The 21,087-nt window shown below is 34.9% G+C and overlaps 1 protein-coding gene across 1 annotated transcript in view; it reads right to left on the bottom strand.

The window, feature by feature from the left end:
- LOC150109383 (uncharacterized) overlaps nt 1-21,087 on the bottom strand; it is a 139,943-nt gene that overhangs the window by 27,271 nt on the left and 91,585 nt on the right. Inside the window, exons 6-7 of the mRNA XM_090402269.1 lie at nt 20,706-20,906; nt 17,197-17,405 (exon numbers count right to left, since the gene is read on the bottom strand). Coding sequence (XP_090258395.1) covers nt 17,197-17,405; nt 20,706-20,906 — 410 coding nt within the window. The remainder of the gene's footprint in view (nt 1-17,196; nt 17,406-20,705; nt 20,907-21,087) is intronic.

Below are 21,087 nucleotides of genomic sequence, written 5' to 3' on the forward strand. Positions count from 1 at the left end.
GAATTAGAGACTTCTTTTTACATGGATCGAAGATTGTAACCAAAAATGATCCTGCTAAACACTGGCTTTATTAAATCAAAAGCATTCTCTTTGTAACCTGGAAAGAAAGGGCTATTAATAATGGAAAAGAAAAATTCCACATTAATGCTGAGTGATTTGAGGGTTTCAAAAAGAGAAATAACCTACATAATGTTCTAATCATAGGAAAAGCTGCAAGTGCAGATAAGGAGGTATCCACAGATTTTGAAGAAAACTGTGTAAGAAGGGGACTATTGTGATCAACAAATATTTAATGTCGATGAAACCGGCCTTTTTTTTCTGAAGCAAACGCCTTCCAACACTTTTCTAGCCAAATCAGAGAAATCTCAGCCTGGTTATAAAGTCGCAAAGTCGAATGAAATTACTGCTAGCAATATGCAAGCCATTTGGTAGCACATTCTTCCACATTGTGCAAATGATTTTAGAGGCTTTTCAAATGAATCTAATTAATTAAATCTCATTCTGAGAAATTGAGTGATTCCAACCTACTAAATTTAGATGCACAGCGGGAAGATCCTGAGAATATGAAGAAAATTTAATCACTGACAAGCCCAAAGAGGTTTCACAGAAACAATCTGAAAATAGTTTTTTTGTACAATGGAAGTTTTTAAGCAACAATTCTTAGAGACTCCCCGGTGAAGAGAGAACCAGTAAAATTTGCAGAAGAGGCAATAGGGCCATACCGTCAGTTATAAGAAAAAAAAGAAACAGAATGCTCGAACTATGTTAGCTCAATTCTTTGTTAAGAAGCAGAATAATAAATTCATATTCTGAATATGTTTTATTGTCTTTCAGCTTCATGGTTTTCCTTTAACTAGGTCCTGAGACACACCCTAATTCTTTTATAAAAAAATTAAAGGTCAAAAAAGAAATCTGAGGAATGAATTATACATTTTCCAATAGGTTATTATATTGGATTAGTGCATTTTCGATTAATGCGCCTGTTTTAAAGAATACATTGGGTGCATTAATCGAGGGATTGCTGTACACTGAAACAGCTAGAAAGATTATTATCAAAATATTTCATTGGCCAATTATAATTGGAATGTAGCAAGGCAGGTGCATGTTGCATCAGATGCATGTAACCAATGTTTTTCTGTGACTGTGTGAGATAGTGAAAGGCCAGACAATTTTTTGTCTGGCAAAAATTGAACAGTTTACAATGTATTACATAAATCTGAATGAACAGATGAAAGAAAAGAATATGATGATTCTGTGATCTGGTATAATCAGCCAGTTACTTTTAAGATTACATTATGTCTTATAGCAATAAGGTGTTTTAAAGAAAAAGCAAATATAGAGCATTTAAACACCTAGGTGGTGAATCAAAAGACAAGTACTACATGAAAGATTCATCATCTTCTGATCCAAGTCACATTCTGCAGGATAATGAGGAACTACCTCATTATCCTGCAATAACTCAGCAATACACAATCCAAATCTGTCAAAGCAACAAGCAATCTTTTGGGATAAGAGATAGCAGTGAATTTTGCTTGAAGTGTAAGGATATCCATATTTAATTAATTAGAACACTAATAGATCGTTAGGAACAGCTGAAAACATGATATTTAGAAATTTCTCCATATTCAGTACGAAGACAGTTTTGTTACACCATGGGAAAAAACTGAATACCCATAACTCATTCTATTGGTAAGCAGAAAACTTAAGAAACATCTCCCACATAGTAAATACAATTAAAGTCAAATACAAGGAATACTACTGACAGATATGTGATGATAGTGAAATTCACTCCCACTTTTGTTTGGATTCTTGGTTAGTTTCACCAAGCATTGTTATTTTCTTTGTTTCTGGGATTTTCTAGCAGGAGAGCAACAGTAAGTTGTAAAGGATTGCCCAATAAAGAGAAAATCTCATTCCTGGTAATACAACATTCAAAACATACCATCAGAGAATCATTCCTCCAATATATCTAAATATAAACCAAATGATAAATTTTATTTAAAAAAAAAAGGTCGTATTTATTTAATGAAATTTAACAAAGATGCCTTTTAAGTTTGGGAGAATAAATACACAAATGGGCGACTTTTGAATGAGAGCAGTTTTGAATGCAAATCCAACTCCACTGAATTAGCTAAAGAGAATCCTTGAAATCCCCCAGGGGAGTCTGAAGCCCCTAGAGATCCCTGGGTGGCAGATAGGGGAATGCCTCTCAGATGAGTAGTAGTAGTAGGAAATGAAATACATCTGGTGGACCAACAGGCAACAACAGCATCTGATCTACAGTGGATGGCTGCGAACAGTGTCTGTTCCTCATATTAGGCAACTGAATGAACCATTAAGGTTGGTCAGATGAGTGTCAATGCACTGACTATAAAAACAAAACATGACTGAAATCTGGTGCAATATGGAAGTGCAAAGGAAAAGTACAACATGCCAGCTTGGAAGTTGCCTGGATAATGAAGGTCCTCGTACCCAACTCAAGTGATTGGGGTTGGATTGACAAGTTAGCTATCAAAAGAAGTCCGACAAAATTAAAACCAGCAAGAGACAAGCTAACAGTAGAAACATGGAATGTCCATACTTTATGGGCTCCAAGAAAGCTAGACTTACTTTCCAAGGAGATGAAGTGATACCGATGCACCATCTTTGGATTAGTAGAGATGCACTGGACAGAGTAAGGGGAGATGGGAGAATCATCTCATCTCTGGCAGTAGTATAAAACATGAGGCAGTAGTTGGATTTCTTCTTAAGTAAAAGAGGAAGAGAAGCATTATTAGGATACAAACCAGTTAATTGACAGAATAATAATAGCAAGATTTTTAGCAAGACCATTTAACATCACAACAATTCAGGTCTATTCACCCAGTTCAATATCAAGTTAAAACTCAAGTGACAAGTAAAGGCACAGTTTTAGAATCAGAGAGATATGAAGACACTGAGTGAGGAAATTACAGGAAAAGTGCTCAAGGAAGAACTGAAATCTGTTACGGAAAAGGAACTAGAGGATAGAAACAACAAAGTGGTGCCTGCAATCAAGGTGGATTACAGGGTGAGGGAAATCTCATGTGAGGTGGATCTCACATGAGACATTAAAGATAATTCAAGGGGAATAAAAAAAGCTTTAAAGCTTAGGAGAGAGAGAGACATCTGCAGAAATGGAAGAAAAGCATAGAGCAAAATGCAGTGAAGTGAAGAAGGCAGTTAGGGGAGACAAATCAAAATGGTTAGAGGACCAGTGCAAGGATATCAATAAATACTTTGGTGAATACAGAAGAGAACTATATAAGTTGATCAAAAACATCAACAAGAAATGGAATCCAAAGCAGACAGCCATAAATAATGAAAGTAGTCAAATCTTGATGAACACAGAAGAAAGTGGAGAGAGAATGCACAAGATACTGCTCAGAGTTATATAGGGAGATGTTCAGGTCCAAAAGAAGTTAATTGATGAATTGAGGGAAAGATCACCAAGCACAGATTGGAGAAACAGATATACTGAAAGATGAGGTTGTAAAGGCAGTAAAACATCTGAAAACCTATCAGAGCCCTGGAAATGATGAGATCACTGGAGAGATGTTGAAACAAGGTGGTGGGGTGACAATAGATGAACTGTACTGGTTATGTAACATGGCATGGGAGGAAGGTAAAATGCCAAAAGAATGGACAAGATTAATCCTAATACCTATTCAAAAAAAAAAGAAGAAAAAAAAAAGAGGAAAATGGACTGCAAAAATTCAGAACAATAGCTTTATTGAGTCATGTAGGAAAAGTACTTATGATATTAACAGAAAGAATAAGGAATCTAATGGAAGAAAATCTGGTATATGAGCAGGCAGGATTTAGAAAAAACAGAAGTGCAGTGCACTATATACTAATGTTAATATTAATTGTAAACAAAGCTCTATGTAAAAATAAAAATGTTTATACCCATTTTGTTGACTTTCAGAAAGCATTTGACAGTACAGATCAGAAAGTTGCATGGACTGTACTCAAATCTTATGGAATGGACAAGAATGTGATATATCTCGTGCAGAACATCAATGACAATGCAGAGGCTGCTGGGAGAAACAGAAAGAAAGAACATTGGATGTCATAAAGGATAAGGGGAATTTCCATTCAAGGAATTAAGATAAACAACTTGCAATTTGCCAGATGACAGTCATTATTGAAGAAGATGAACAAGAACGAACAGTGCTGAAGTTAAGTGAAGAACGAAAGAGATATGGGCAGATAATGAACATCGATAAAACAAAAACAATGATATTTGGAGAGAAGAGGATATGTAAAAGCAATTAAAGGTCAACAGGCAAGAGCTGGAAGAGGTTAGGAACTTCACATACCTAGGGAGAAACATGATGCATGATTTACATTGCAAGAAAGAAATAAGATCCCAGATAACCAAAGCTAAAGTAAACCTACAAGGCAATGGACAAAATATGGAAAAGTAAATCAGCAAGCCTTCCCATAAAGCTGAGACTCACAAATGTTCTCAATGGTTGCAAGTTGTGGGTAACAGGCAAAGACTGTGAGACGAGTATTGACTTTCAAAAGAACACATTATAGAAAGATTCTTCAAATTGGATGGGTTCAAAAGGTAATAACTGAGAACTTTATTGTAAAGTAAACTGCAAAAAAAATCTAATGCAGAAAATAATTCAAAGGAAACTAAAGTTCTTTTTGGACATATCTGCAGAATGGATAACAGCAGAAAGATCAAACCTTGATGCTTGATACAATGGACAGAATAAATAGAAGAGGATGGCCAAGGCAAGAGTGGGTAGATGATGTGAAAGAGTGGTGTGAAAAGAGTTTGCAGGATTTGAGGATGATTATCTGGCATTGGACAGAGAGAAGTGGCAAAGGATGGTGAAACAGGCTTTGGACCCTATGGGCAATGATGATGAATCCTTGAGATGATTCCCTTTTATTATCCAGAGTTTCTGGATAATAAAATGGAAGAATGCTATCAACAAATGACAAGAGCTGTTACATAATTATCAAATTTAGAATGCCAGATATCACCATAAACACTTTCTAAAATAAAGTGTGTGTGTGTGTGTGTGTTTTTTAATTGAAAATATTTTCATCTGAACTTCTTCCTAGAGCTGAAGCAACTAAGAGGAGACTAATAAACTAAGGAAAAGATTCTACCAAAATACAATAGAACCTCACTATAGCAAACCCATAGAGACCAGAGATATAGTTTGTTAATAATGCAAGGTTCAAGACTGTTTCCCTCATTCCCAGGAATATTTGCAGTCAGTTGGATAACTATGGCTTCGTGAACTTATCTAATATGAAGATTTAGCAGGTCTTTTGGAATCGATCATCCAGCTGGTCCTTAATTTATCCTACTCCCATGCATTGCAGTTTCAAGTATTGGTATCTCAAAATTATGAAGTGTAGCAATAAACACAAAATCATATTGACCTGAATGAAAGCATCTACATTCTGTTAGTAAAAAGAGTGGGGAAACAAAAAAAAATTAGGAAAGAAAGGACAATCAAGTATACAATAGATAGCACTGCAGTACAACATATGAAAGGAAATTGCCATGCTTTAAAGAGAATCAGCAGCCAATCAGTATAAATATTTATACTGATTGGCTACTAATAACCAAAATACAGCTGATAGGAGTAATGCTATGGAAAGTACGTAATAAAATTTAGTAAAATTAGAAAATAAAAAGGAACTAGATCCCCCCCCCCCACCTTATACAGTAACTTCATATTTATTATTCCATTATTTCAATAAAAAAAAATGTAATGTTTAAACATACATTTTTTTTTTTTTTTTTTGTTTTTGGCTTTTGCATTGACAAACTAAATCAAATCTGTATTGTGAATGGATTTTAAAAATTAAAACAACAATATTCTGCTAGTCGTAGCAAAATGAGTTTTCAAAACACCTTAAAAGGCTGTATAGTAGTACCATATAGTACATTAGTACCATGAGTGGGTAAAGCCCTCATTATTTTCATTTATTCTTATTATTTTTTTAACATAATCCAAAAACCCTGCTTGACCAAACATGGAACTTTTTAAACCTACTTTAGACCTCCAAGTAATCATGGCAGTGGTCTCACACTGGGTGATGAAATTCATCTCCCACATAAGACATTCATAAATTACATCCATGCCCACACGAGGATTCAAACCTGCAGCTTTCTGGAGAGTGGTTATATTAACCTTGTTCACAATAACTAACGCATATTTAATATAGTATTAATTATAGCCAATACAGGTGTGATATACTGAAGAGTGATAAATTTGGGAGAACTGAAGCTGAAATAAGTGAACCGAAGGAAATGACAGGAAACTGCACACTGACAAGTGAATACAAAAAAGGGACCACAAGAATATGAAATGATAAAGATGAACTGGCCTCTAATTACACAGAAATGGGGAGGGGCACAAGTGATGAACATCTAGTGCTTAAGCCAACTAGTTATACGGTAAGAGGAGGGGAGAAAAGTGATAGATTTGTTGCAGAAACCAATGATAGATAGCTAGCATAAATTGATACTGTTCTCATAAAACTATAAATTAAAGGAATGCATTTTAAGAAATTAATAGGATATCCATAAAGTTAAAAAAAATAATAATAATAAATTGTCTGATAGTTTCTTTCCTAAAGAATAAAGTATTTTAGATGCATAATTATTTTGATATGTACAGTATAATAGAAGAATGCTTCAAATGAGCTCATTCAGTTGGCTTGATATGTACACAGTAAATGTAAATGAAGAAATTTCTTCTGTGAACATATCCATATATTTTTCTAGTAGCAAGGAAAACCTAAACAGCTGCAATAAAATAAGTACTGCATCATTTGCCCTATACCATTACTAACTTCTGATCAACAGTTTTCCTCCAAATTAATTTGTTACCTGTCAAGATTCCAATATTATCAGATCTTATATTTGTCTTTTAAAGTGCTTTTTACTGTACCAATTCATCTACATCTTGGTCTTCCTCTGGGTCTTCTCCCTGCCAACCTGGCAAAGAACACTTGTTTTGCTAATCTTTTCTCTCTCATTCTATTTAAGTGGCCATACCACCTGAGATTAGCTCTACTAAACATTCCTGAATGCTAAAATGGTAAATTCTTTCCTAATATTTTCGTTTTTAATGTGATACTGCCATTGATGCCATCTGTTCACTCCATTAATCTTTCTCAGAACTTTCATATCTGTGGTCTCTAGTCTTTGGTCAAGTGTTTTATTTCTAACCCAGCTCTCAGATTCATAGTTTAAAACTGGTTTGAACACTGTCTTGTGCAGCTAATTTAATGTTTTGACTAATTTCTTTCTTATTTCATATAAATTTATACAGCTGACTTCCTACCACACTAGCCATCTGGCTAAGTCGAATTTTACAGGCCCTTTTCAAAATATGCATTCAGGTTTTGGTACACAGACACAATTTAAGGAACTGGTGCTTTTTCAATCAATTCTGTGTATAGGACATGATCAAAAAAAGGCCCCATTTTCCATAATAAAATATATCATTTGTATTTATTTTTTTCTGGATTGGCATTATGTATCCTATTTCACCAATATCACAAGGTTATCAAAAGGAAAGGTTATCCTTCGAGGAGCTGAATAAGTTCTTTACTTTTGTTATGGATTTAAATATCACATTACAGTTGCCCTTGAGTAATCTATTTTTTCCTGATGATATCCTGGTTGGCCGAGTTGTTAGTATGTCCACTCTCCGGCCAAAAGGATGCAGTTTCGAATCCCCCCGTGGGCATGTTTGTGATCGTCTGTGAAAGTAGTGGTGGTTGGTAGTAGATGCCGCTGTAGTTGGTGAATTGAGTGGAGAGAGAGAGAGAGAGTTGTAGAGTAGGTGCCCTCCCTCAATGAGTCTTTGGACTCCCTGGAGGTGTTACATAATAATAGTATCCCTTTAAGTATGGAATTGCTACAGTTTTACTGTAATCTGTAATATTTTTAGATGCCATTATATGAAGAATTTTGTTAGTCATATTCTGGTATAACTATTATTTATAAATAGTATTAAATTACTGATAATTTGTAATTCATTCTTGAGAGCACGTACACTAGAGCAAATTGTTATTACTCTATTATTGAATGTGTTGATGACTCAAAGTTTTTGTGTTGTGTGGCATCTATGTCTACATATACTGGCCAGTATACAAGGTGTCCCATATTTCTTGGTGCAGTTTTGATCTTTAACTGCTTCAAAAGTATCACAGTTATAGAGTTGCAATAAATATTATTTGAAAGTATAACCATCAGAATTTTTGATGCATGAATATTATTTCATTACATCTTTCTTTTTTTTTTCTCTTTCTTTTTTTTAAGAAAAGTGTGATTGAAGATGGCAAATGTTGGAAAAAAAAGTCAAATGCGTCCTGTGGCTTGCTTGAGGGTGTTGCATTATTGGGCCATTATTTTTCGATGAGCCACTGTCAGGGGAGAATCTTATTTAGCAATGCTTCAGAATTTTTTTAAATTCCCAAATTAAAGAAATAAAATCTTATGAATAAAACCATTTACCAACAGGATGGGGCACCATATCACTATACGACATAGGTATGAAAGCTTCTGGATGACACTTTCGCAGACAGGTAGATTGGTAGAGGAGGTGCTCTTGCATGGCTGCCTCATCACCTGACTCCATTAGACTTTTTCTTATGGGGTCACATCAAAACAGTCGTGTATGCTTCAAAACCTGCTTCTCTCGATGACCTTAAGACTAAAATTACAAACGTAATTAATGCAGTCACTGCTCAGTAACTACTAAACGTTTTCCAGAACTTTGAAAATCACCTAGTTACATGCAATGCACAAGATGCATGGTAAGCAATAATAAGAAACATATCATTGTAGATAAAACTTAATTACATACTCTTTAAGCTATTATGCACTATAAATTTGTAACTTTTATAATGTTGGACCTATTAAAGTTTAAAACCACACTAAGAATTATGGGACACCCTGTGTGTATAAGCTTATGGTAAAAGTGAAGGATAGACCACCCAAGAAGATATGTGACAAGTGTATTCAGAGATGGAAGTGGTCTGGTTTTCAATTTTAATGGTGTGTTTGTGTGATGTCTGTTCCAGCTGAGGAAAGTTTTAATGTTTGGTGATATGAGGTCAAATAATGAAGATATCAGCAATGTATCTGAGTCAAACTTTTTTTTTTTTTTTAAATAGATGAATCCAGAGCACATTGTTTAAAACCTTCCATATAAGTCAGCAACAGGAGCATGGAAAGCTCATGCTATACTTTTTTTTTTTTTTTTTTGGTATGAAATATGTTGTTATTGAAGTGAGTGTTAAGGATTTTAAGTTCAGTATGACAGATATGAAGACCCTTTGTAGCTCGGTCAGTATAGACGAAGTCCTTTGGTTGGAAAAGACATGGGTTCGATTATCATCCAAGACGTGAGGAACCTTTATCTGGTCTCTTTCGACTAAAGGTGAGTTAGCCAGTCTCATACAGAGGTGGTGGTGGTGAGGTTTTCCACCTGGAAACTTAGTTTTTTTGTCCCCCAGAACAGGCAAACCGGCCCTGTGAACACATGCGTCTACAGACATAGGACACACCAGGAGGCACAGAGCCAACCACCTTATCTTCAAAGTGGTCGCGGTTTCAAATCGTAATAGGCCAATAGACCTAATACAGGAAAGGAGGAGATGACAGATATGTCAGGTGAATGACCCCCCCCCACACACACAATGAGTCCGACTCCATGGAGGATACAATAATAATAATTGCTTGATACCTGATGCTAAACCATTTTTACGTACATGCTTTAATTATAACTGCAAGTTACAACTTGCACAATACTATTTTTTAGCATTTTGGACAGTTCCCCCTACTTCATGGCAATATATGATGTGCCTTTTCTAGATCTGTAAAACATAAACAGAGACTCTTGTTGTATTTTCATGATTTTCAACTATTTGTTTTAATGTAAAAGTATCCAATCATGACAACTGCTATTTCTCCTCATACCCATTTTTAATATGAATTCCACCCACCCACCCACACCAGTATTAGCACCGTTGGTGTGACTTAAGGCTTATATATAATAGAGACCAAACATGGAACTTTCTGAGTCACTTCAGATCTTCAATAAGCAGAGCTGGGGACTAATACCCATGCCACAATGGGATATGAACCCACAACCTGGTGGTTGAGAAGAGCGAATGCTATCCACTCAGCCAACCAAACACAAGTTTTGTTTTCAACAATATTTCTTAGCAGTGTTGCGCTGTGGGTAGGAGGCGCCCTTGTGCAAAACTTTTTTAGCGCCACCATCAAATAAGTTTCCATGAAAAATGTTTGCAAAAAATTTTACTTTGTTAAAAGTACAAAACAGTTTATACGCATACATAAAAATAAATTTTATTTAACAATAGAGCATTGTAATCACTAAAATTCATTAATAAGGAATTCTTAATAATAAAAAATTTCAAAATGTTTATTTTGTTAATATATAAATACAAAATAATATATATATATAAACAAAAATTACTTTCCAGACATTGCTGACCACAAATACTGTAATTTTTTATTATTTTCAGTTTTGAAAAACTTCTTCCCCCTGATGCTGCAGAAATTAGTAATATTAAATAAATACGCTTTACAATCGTAGTATTCGGAAACGTGTCGGTTAATTTATTTTTGTATATGTAATTTAAAACATCCTGAGGAGCCAACTCTTTTTTAATAAAACATTGCGAAGTTTTTAATTCCTCAAATAAAGTCATACTATCAATATCGCGATTGTCGGAATCTTGATTGTTGCTGAGCTTTAAGTGCAAATCTTTACAATGTTTCATTAAATCTTCATCACTCCAATCTTTTAATTCGCTAATTCAGCATTTCTGGTCAAATATCATCTACTCCTGCTGCCTTTCCACATTTCAAGCCTTTGATGGCTTTTTCTACTTCAAGTATGGATATGTATTCCTGACTGTATGCCAGTTGAGTGTATTTTACCACTGTGCTATCACTGCTTGTTTCATTTAGCAATTTTTCGATGTAATTACTCCATACTTCAAGGATATCTTTTTCTCCCGTTTGCATGTCACCTTTATCATCTCTAACTTCTTTTACAGCCCTCTTTCCTCCATTTCTAAGCTTCTTCAACAACCTCCAGAATATTTTGCAACCTTCTTGATATCTATTTTCTATGTTCTTGCCAAAGTCCTCCCATGACTTTTGTTTAGCTAGTTTTACACACTGTTTAGCTTTCTTACATTTGTCTCTGTATTCTCTAAGAGCAAAAGCCGACTTATTTGCCAGGAACTTTTGATATGCTTTCTTCTTTTCCTTCACTGCCTCTTTAATTTCCTGTGTCCACTATGGAATTCTGATTTTTCTATCCTTGCAAACAACCTCACCGCATGCCTCTCTGGCTGAATCAATCATGGTTTTCTTCAAGGCTTGCTTTGAAGAAAACCCTGATTTATTTTGGCTGGTAAATTTTACTGCCCTTTTTATTTTAAAGTCTCACCAAATGCTTACTGCCGGGAAAAAAAAAAAAAAAAAAAAAAAAAATCAATTATGTTATATTTTCTTACCTTCCAAATTTGCAGAACAATGTCACTGTTTCAGTCACAATCACACATCCACAAAGGGCAAAGCTTAGCGTAAGAATGAATTCACGGTCTGTTTTAAACTAATAATTTCCATTAAACTGATGATGTATTAATTTAAAAATATTGTTAGATTATTAAGAATTCATAATAATTTGACTGATTTTAAATTTCAATTTTATAGCATTATAACTATAATTTTAATTGTGTAATTTATATAACACGATATAATTCAAGATTAAGAAAATTTATATATATATTGTTTATTATTTCAGAAATTCAAATCTGAAAACACACCCCAACTCAACATCAGTAGAGTTAAAGGTCGGTACTATCAACATAAGAAGCCTGAATGGCAAAGAAATGGAGCTAGCTGAGGAATTAGATAAGTACCAGATCGACATAATAGGGGTGACTGAAACAAAAAAGACAAAAAAACTGGTGAGATCTTTCTGAGCAATAAATACAAAATGTTATATTCACGCAATGAAAATCAAGGAAAAGAAGGAGTAGCCATAGTATTCAACACTAAATACGAGGCTAATCTTCTTGAATGGCAGGTAGTGTCAAGTAGAGTGATTTGGGCAAATATCAGAATGGAGAACTGGACAATGAGACTTATTTGTGCCTATGGTCCCACAGAAGGTACTACTAAGGTAGAAGTGCAGGAATTTTTTGAGCCTTTAGAAAAAGCAACTGACACAATGAAAAAGGAAAAGTTGGTCCTTGTTGGGGATCTAAATAGAAGAGTAGGAAGTGATTTTCATACAAAAATATTTTGGGAAAATTTGGAGAAAAGAGCAAAGCTAATAATAATGGCAAATACCTGTTGGATTTCTGCTCAGGACATGGACTGGTTATTACTAACACCATGTTCCAACATAAAAATGTGTACAAATTCACATGGAGAGAAGAGGCAAGGAATAAGAAACGTCTCATTGACTATGTTACTGTTGATAGTGATGTTTTTTCCCTGGTGCAGGACACCAGAGTGTACAGAGGATTTGAAATTGTAAGTGATCACTATTTAGTCTTGAGCAGGATAAAATTGAATTTCATATCGAAAAGAATAACATGTAAGAAAGTTTTAAAGCGAATAAAAGTTTAGCAGCTCTCAGATGTGAACTGTAGACTAAAATACACAAAGATTATTGAAGAAAAAATGAAAGAGTTTGAAAACAAGAACCAAACCTTGGAGATTCAGTGGCAAACCTTGAAGAAAACCCCGATTAATTCAGCCAGAGAGGCACGTGATGAGATTGTGTGCAAGGATAGAAAAATCAGAACTCCATGGTGGACAAATGAAGTGAAGAAGGCATTGAAGGAAAAGAAGAAAGCATATCAAAAGTTCCTGGCAAATAAGTCAGCTTTTGCTCTTAGAGAATACAGAGACAAATGTAAGAAAGCTAAACAAAAGTCATGGGAGGATTTTGGCAAGAACATAGAAAACAGATATCAAGAAGGTGGTAAAATATTCTGGAGGTTGTTGAAGAAGCTTAGAAATGGAGGAAAGAGTGCTGTAAAAGGAGTTAGAGATGATAAAGGTGACATGAAATCAGGAGAAAAAGATATCCTTGAAGTATGGAGTAATTACATCGAAAAATTGCTAAATGAAACAAGCAGTGATAGCACGTGGTAAAATACACTCAACAGGCATACAGTCAGGAATACATATCCATACTCGAAGTACAAAAAATCATCAAAGGCTTGAAATGTGGAAAGGCAGCAGGAGTAGATGATATTCAACCAGAAATGCTGAAGTATGGTATAAGTCTTACAGTGGCTGCACTGCATAGGTCAGAATGCCTGGACAGGGAGACAAATTCCCAATGATTGGAGTAGAGCTCTCATAGTACCCATATATAAAAAGGGAAATAAAACTGAATGTGAGAATTACAGGGGTATTTCCCTACTGAGTGTGCATGGTAAGATATATGCAAGTATACTTGAGAAACGGATGAGAATCGTGGAAGAAAAGCTTGGTGAAGAACAAACTGGATTCAGGTCAAATAGAGGCTGTCTGGATCAGATCTTCACTTTACGACAAATAGTAGAGAAATCATGGGAATATAACAAAGATCTGTATTTAAGTTTTGTCAATTGGAAAAGGCATATGACAAGATGCCAAGAGAGAAGCTATTGAATACGCTACAGTTATATGGTGTCAAAGGGGCATTATATCAAGCAACACTTAGTCTTTATTTGAGTTGTAAGTCAGCAGTGAGAATTGAAGGAAGTACAGGAAAATGGTTTAATGTTAAATCTGGTGTGAGACAAGGATGTACAATATCCCCTCTGTCATTCATTATCTATATGAATCACATTATGAAGGAAAGTGGTATTAAACATGATATCAAAATTGGAGATGTTAATGTCAGCTCTTTGCTTTCTGCGGACGATGTTATACTTCTAAATAAATCCGCTACAAGTCTGCAAGATTCTCTGACTAAATTGAACAGCTGTTGTAACAGATATGGTATGAAGGTCAGCAATAAAAAGACAAAGACAATGAAAATAGGCAGAATCATTGAAAATGTCAACTGTGTTATGAATGGAGAACCTTATGGAACAAGTAAAACATTTCAGCTACTTAGGCATGATTTTTACTGAAGATGGTAAATTAAATATAGAAATAGACAACAGAATCAGCAAAGCTGGTATGGTAGGAAGTCAACTGAATAAATTCATATGGAATAAAAGAGAAATTAGTCGGAACACTAAATTAGCTGTATACAAGACAGTGTTCAAACCAGTTTTAATTTATGGATCTGAGAGCTGGGTCAGAAATAAAACACTTGACCAAAGACTAGAGACAGCAGATATGAGAGTCCTGAGAATGATTAGAGGTGTGAACAGATGGCATCAATGGCAATATCATATTAAAAACGAGGATATTAGGAAAAAAATTCCTGGATGCTGACAATGTCAGCATCCAGGAATCCGTTAGCAGAGATAATCTCAGGTGGTGTGGTCACTTAAACAAAATGGGCGAGGAAAGATTAGCAAAACAAGTGTTCTCTGCCAGGTTGGCAGGAAAACGACCCAGAGGAAGACCAAGATATAGGTGGATTGATACGGTACAAAGTGCCTTAGACGATAGAAATATAAGATCTGGTAATGTTGGAGTCTTGACAAGTAACAGACTGATTTGGAGGAAAATTGTAGATAGGAAGTTAGTAGTGATGTAAATTTTTCGTGTAGTACTATTGTTGGATCCTACTTCTAAATCTTTACCTTGGATCCGACATAATTACTATTACGATGTTCTTAACTAAATGATAAGTTGTAAGTTGATTTCTAATTCAAATATAGAGAAAATTTATATTTAAAGACTGCGCCAATCTATATCTGAATTAGTTCAAGAATTGAAGAAAAATCAACCTTCACCTATTTCTCCTTAAAATTATATACTGGCCGAGTATATTTAACTTACTTAATTTACCCGCTTTGGTTCGAATATTTTATGAATGGTGCAGTAAAGGAGATTCAGGCAAAATACAACTTTCGATTAACAAAAACAAATATTTAATTTTATAATCACAAATTATATACCTAAGATCAAAATCCTAAATAAGTTATTATAAACACTTCAGCCTTTCTGATAATACTGTCATACAAACTCAGCCAATGGTAAATCTGTTATCTCTAATACAGTCTTCTCACAGTTCTTTAAGTTCCAAATACGACAAAAATTGCAGTAACACTTCTTCACAAACAAACACTTTTAAATTTACACTTCAGCTAATTTCCGAAATAGTTACTGTTAGTATAGGGAAATTCTAGGATGAAACTCACACACTTCTCTGTACAGTAATATTAAGGTTGGAATGATCTTAACGTTAATCTTTTCTTCTTCATCTACTTATACTTAAACACTTTTTATAACTGTAAACACTTAAACAGTATATGGCACTCATTAAAATAATTCCTCTAAGCAATAACTGAATTAATCATCGGTCACAATACACATAAACAAACGTTGTTGCATAGAGCACTACTGATCATTCATGAAATAAGGCAACACACAATAATTCCTTAACTTGAGGTTTTATAAGCACAGTTGTTCACCCTTCCGGCATTCAATTAATTCTTTAGACACTACAATTCTAAACACAGCTAACGGTAAACTTCAATTTCACAGCCTCTAGTATTCTTTAGTAACTTCATGCTTTGCCTCAAGGTTCCGTATGTCCTTAAAAGGTCGGCGCTGAAATTAAATCTCAATTCAAGTATCGCTAGTCTATTTAATAGTCTCTTAGCTATTTTCCGTAGCTATAATTGTTATTCTACAACTTATTAGCTAACTGCTTCTTGACTAGTAGACTTTATTAGCTGCTTGAGTGACTTGCCGACTCGCTATTATCGCACTGTGATTCCCGAATGCCGAAAACTCCGGTTCCAACCTAATGCCAATCCTTCTCTAATAAATCTCTAATGCTTCTCTTTTCCAGCGTTCCTCGCTTTTTATATCCGATCTTCCCGCCTAAATTGTTTATGTGATTTCTTTCTAAAACTCTTTTCAATAAACCTTCTCAAGTGGTGTTCCAAAAACGTGCTCGTTCACTTACATACGTTTCCATGACAACCAAACAAAATATAATAAGGTATTGCATAACGATAAACTTCTACAAATAGGAATAAATAAAGAATATTTATATTTCAATTAATGCACAGTTAAATTATCAAATACGAGTTCTTATAATATTAACATAGTAATAATTAAAATAGTTTAATAATATTTAATACAGTCTTATCACTATTAATACATATATCTTTGATTAAATAATTAGATATTAGACAAAATTAAAGTAGTTATATGAATATTAAATTGGAAAATAAGTTGTTTACATTAAATAATATTTACAAGTCTAGTCTTTGTGATGGAAGATCATGTTGGATTCTGAAGCAAATAATAATTACTCTAATCTCTACATAATCAGAATCCAACACTATCATATCCTGTACACCCCTTGAGGGTACATGGCAGGAATTTGATGATGATGATGATTTTTTATTATTTCCGGTGGTGAAATGGCGCCCCTCATCTTTAAGCGCCCTTGTGTGGGGGCACAACTGCACAACACGGTCCTGTTTCTTAGATTCTTTTCAAGTATACTTGTACATCTTCCTTTCCTGGAACACTATAAAATTCCTCTATAATATCTACACTCAATCTCTCTCTCCTCCCTTTTTATAGACTGGTATAAAAAGAGTTCTATTCCAACCATCAAGAATTCAACCTTCTAACAAAGCTGAATTATGCAGTGGAGATACCACAAAACTTTATACATTCATATTTAAGAATTCCAGATCAAATTTTATGTATTCGCATTTCTGATGGTTTTCTCTCCTTGAAATATACCTCTAGCTAGAAAAAAAATCAGAAATGTGATGGATTTTCCTCGTCGTCGTCCAGTAGCATCCTCTAGCAAGAGGGTTGCAGCAGATGAGCAGATCTTCTCCATTTTCCTACCTAGCAATAAGACAAAGCCAGAAAATTTTTTTCTGGATATTTTCTGCTGTTGTCTTATCATTTGTTATTCAACTATAAACCCAGTCAATATAAATATTATTTTCAAATTAAAATATTTTAAATATGCTTAAATTCTAACTTACCATGTTGATTAAATGAATGTTTTTTTGGTGTTGATATATAAAATTCTTGAAGGCTCCTGTCAAGTCGGGATAGAGGATCAGGATAATTTGGGGAATGAATTTTCTGTTGTGGGAGGCTATCATACTGGTGCAAATAATTATTTGAAAAACTGGATTTCTGCAGATTTATAGGACTTGGTTTTGTAGGTGTTTTTTGATGAGAAAACTTTCTGCAAAAAAATTAATTTCATATTAACATAAAAACAGAAAATGCACCTCACAAAACTTACCTTTCTCAATATGCTTACTCTTACAGTCATGATTAATTCATCTGATAGTGTGTATACATATAAGAAATCTTTTGAGTTTATAATATATATACAGGGCTCGACAAATTATGAAAACTCCTACACGCCCCAAAACCCCTCCTTTTTTTTTTAATATGTCTCAATAAGTAATAGAATTTCCATTACATACTTTTTTCCCTTTCTAGCTCCCCCCCCCCTTTTTTTATAGCCATTTATGGTTATAGGCCTCTCCTATATGCTTCCATCTTTCTCTATTGAAGGCTTCCTGATGCCAACATTCTCCAGCCATCTCCACCTAGTGGAAACCATATTAAAGTTAAAATATTCTGTTTTGTCTGGTGTCTGCAGCTACTCACCAGCAGCATTGACGATGTGTTCGCTATTTGGCCACATGGCTCTGATATGCTCCTCTCCTTCTTAACACACTTAAACAATCAACACCCCAGAATCAAGTTCACCCTAGAGAAAGATTAAAAAACAGCAGCCTCCCTTTCCTAGACACACTAGCCACCCACCAACCTGATGGAACCTTGGTTTTTTCTGTTTATAGAAAACCCATCCATACAGGCAGATACATTCAGTAACAATCCCCTCCTCCTCCTCACAACAATATGGAGTTAAGACACTATACAACAGGGCGAAACTAATCTGTTCAAATGACAATGTCCTAACCACTGAACTAAATCCCGCAAGCAGGCAAACCGGTCCAGTGAACATACACACGGATTACAGTCAGGAATACTGACCCAGCCATAGGTCTGATTCATCAGCTATGCTGGTTCCGGAGCCCAGATAAAAATTTTTTTTTTGGGGGGGGGACTGAGATGGTGCTGTACCTCCCCGTAAAAGGGACTCATTGCCGTGTATCATCATACGATTATTATTATTACCAGCAGCAAAATCTGCTTGCTATGGGTGAGTGGGCAAACAAAATTTGTCGAGTCCCCCTCCCAACAATAAATTGTACCTATAATATATAAATAGTAACAATAAATTGTACCTATGCACCCACTGAGACTTCATACAAAAACACCAAGAATGTTTTCTCAACACTGTCAAAACACAATCTGTACATCCTAGATGAAGATCTTTATGCATAAGTGAGATCATATGTTTTGGGAATCACAAAAAAATATAGGGTCTTTCATGTACAATACAACACTCATAACCGTCTAGAGAGCAATTTCCACACAAACTTGAAAGAAAATGAACTTGGGAATATCCAAACGGAACAAGATCACAAAATCAATCATTATTTTAATCAATGAAAAGTAGGCGAGATTAGCCCAAAATTGCAGAGTTTACAACAGTGCAGAACTAAACTCCAACCACAGATTAATAAGTGCATATAAAACTTTGTCTTATGGCAAAATCCATATTGGAGGTAGTTGATTGGTTGAGAATTTTCCAGATATTGAATAAGTTGATTGCTGGTGACCTCCATTACTCTGTATAATGAGAGGCGAGAGCAAAAGGTTGATAGCTACAGAAACTTACCACTTTTTTTTGGAATTGTTTGTATATGGGCTTGCTTCCATGCTGTAATATAGATGCCAGTGTAATATAATGTATAGATGATAAAGAACAGGTGTTAACTCAGGAGCACCACTGCTCTTTAGCACAACTGGTGGGATTCCATCAGCACAGAAGACTTTTTGGTATCCATGTTGTTCTAGATTCTTTCTGATGTAAAGCTAAAGGAGGTATATGATGCAATGTTTCGGGTAAAGGAGATAATTTTCTTTTGTCACCTATGTCAGTTGGATCAAAAATGATGCTAAGAAGTCAGCCTCATCTTTGGGTGATGTTGCAATGCTGCCATTTGAATGAAGAGAAGACAGATGGACAGAAGTTATTACCAATGGTTTTTTCCAAGGGAGAAGGCATGACTCTCATTGGCACAAGTGATGAGTTTTTAGCTCTATCAAAGTCAGACTTAGCTTTTTTAATGATGATTTTGCTAGTATTGTAGGCTTCAGCATAGGCTGTGAATGAAGCTGGGAATTTTTGTCTTGAGCCACTCCTGATATGCTTCTTTAACTAGAAGGAGAACTGATGAAAAAAAAGATCCAGTGTTGGGTGCATGGAGAGGACTAAGGGATCCTGATTAGGAATTGAATAGATCTGTTTTAAATTGCTACTTAGAGCTAATTTTCCAGCTTGTATGAAATCAATCTTCATGGATAAGATGTTAAAGAAATGAAAATGATTTTCAGAAATGGTAGAGACAGCAGATGAATGAGAGATAATGAGGGAGGGAAATCTCTAAGGAGGTAAAAATGGGGAGATTCCAGATTAAACATCCTCTCGTAAGGAATGTCAGATTACACAAAGCATAAGTGTCACCCTTAGGGCAGAAGACATCATATAGGGTGTAGTTTGGACAGTTAAGAAGTTATAAGAAGATGGGTGTGGTTGGTGTGGCAGAGATCTGAGGTTCAGTCAAAAATAGAAGATCATGCTTGGATGTCAGCAAGTGATGTTGCACATCATTTAGGTTGGTGTTGATACCACAAATGTTGGTGAAGTGAATGTGGAAGAGATTTTGTTTTAATTTTGGGGGGAAGTTTTTGTTTAATCACAGTAATGCTACAATTATTTAGGTTTATTTTCATGCTAGTATGACAAGGTTAATAGAAAAAGCGCTGGAGATCATATGAAAGGAGATACTCTTTGAGATGCTGCCCATACAAAGCTCATTCAAGCTTGATTCATTTGCTTCTAATGAAAGTATTTGTATTCACCCATCTATTCTTTCCCTCTGTTATGTGTGCCAATCATTCTCACATGGTTCATGCCTCATTAATGTCAGTTCACATATTCATGCCTGTTAGTATTTTAAAAATACCAACCAAATATAGGATTTTTCTTAATTTTTGGTTTCTAATATGTGCTGAAACAAACATTCCCACCCAACATGCAATTTTGGTTTCAGCTTAAGCACATGCCACAATTTGTGGCATGCCCACCCAATATGCAAACAAGAAATTCTTAGTCCTGCTCTGTTCCAAGGTCAAGCAGTACAGTACAACATGATTTGTCCCTGCCTGTCATCAACATGTTAACATACATGCCAGGTGAAGTAGAGAGAGTTAATCAGAAGACTATGTATATTTATTGAAGAAAGAAACAGGGAAGATAGCAAAAATCTTATCAGGTCTTAAACACAAAGAATGCAAAACTTGTACTGTTATTTTTTAAAACAATAAAGCACACTCTTACCTGAAAAATTTATGAGGTAGTGCATTCCACCTAAGCATCTGTCTCATGGCAGCAGCCACCGAAAGTATTAAAATATCAAATACAAGCACAGGACGTAACAGGATAAAATTCATATTAGAAAACCAATCCGATGTTAATGATGAATATGCTCCTTGAAGAACTACCCAAGAAAGTGCTATTAAGGCATCCACTTTCCGTAACCTGCATTAGTGAAATATAATTAATAATAATAAATTATTTTAACTCAGTTTAAATTCTCACTGCTTCAACTATAACTTATTTTTTAAAAATAAATTGAATGCTATCATAGCTGAGTGGTTTCACCATATAAGATATAAGACTTACCTGAGAAAAATACTTCAATCTACTTTATTGAACCTTT

This window comes from Typopeltis vanoorti, chromosome 2, assembly GCF_054136105.1.
Source record: "Typopeltis vanoorti isolate ZY-2024b chromosome 2, IOZ_Tvanoo_1.0, whole genome shotgun sequence".
NCBI classification, from domain to species: Eukaryota; Metazoa; Arthropoda; class Arachnida; order Uropygi; family Thelyphonidae; genus Typopeltis; species Typopeltis vanoorti.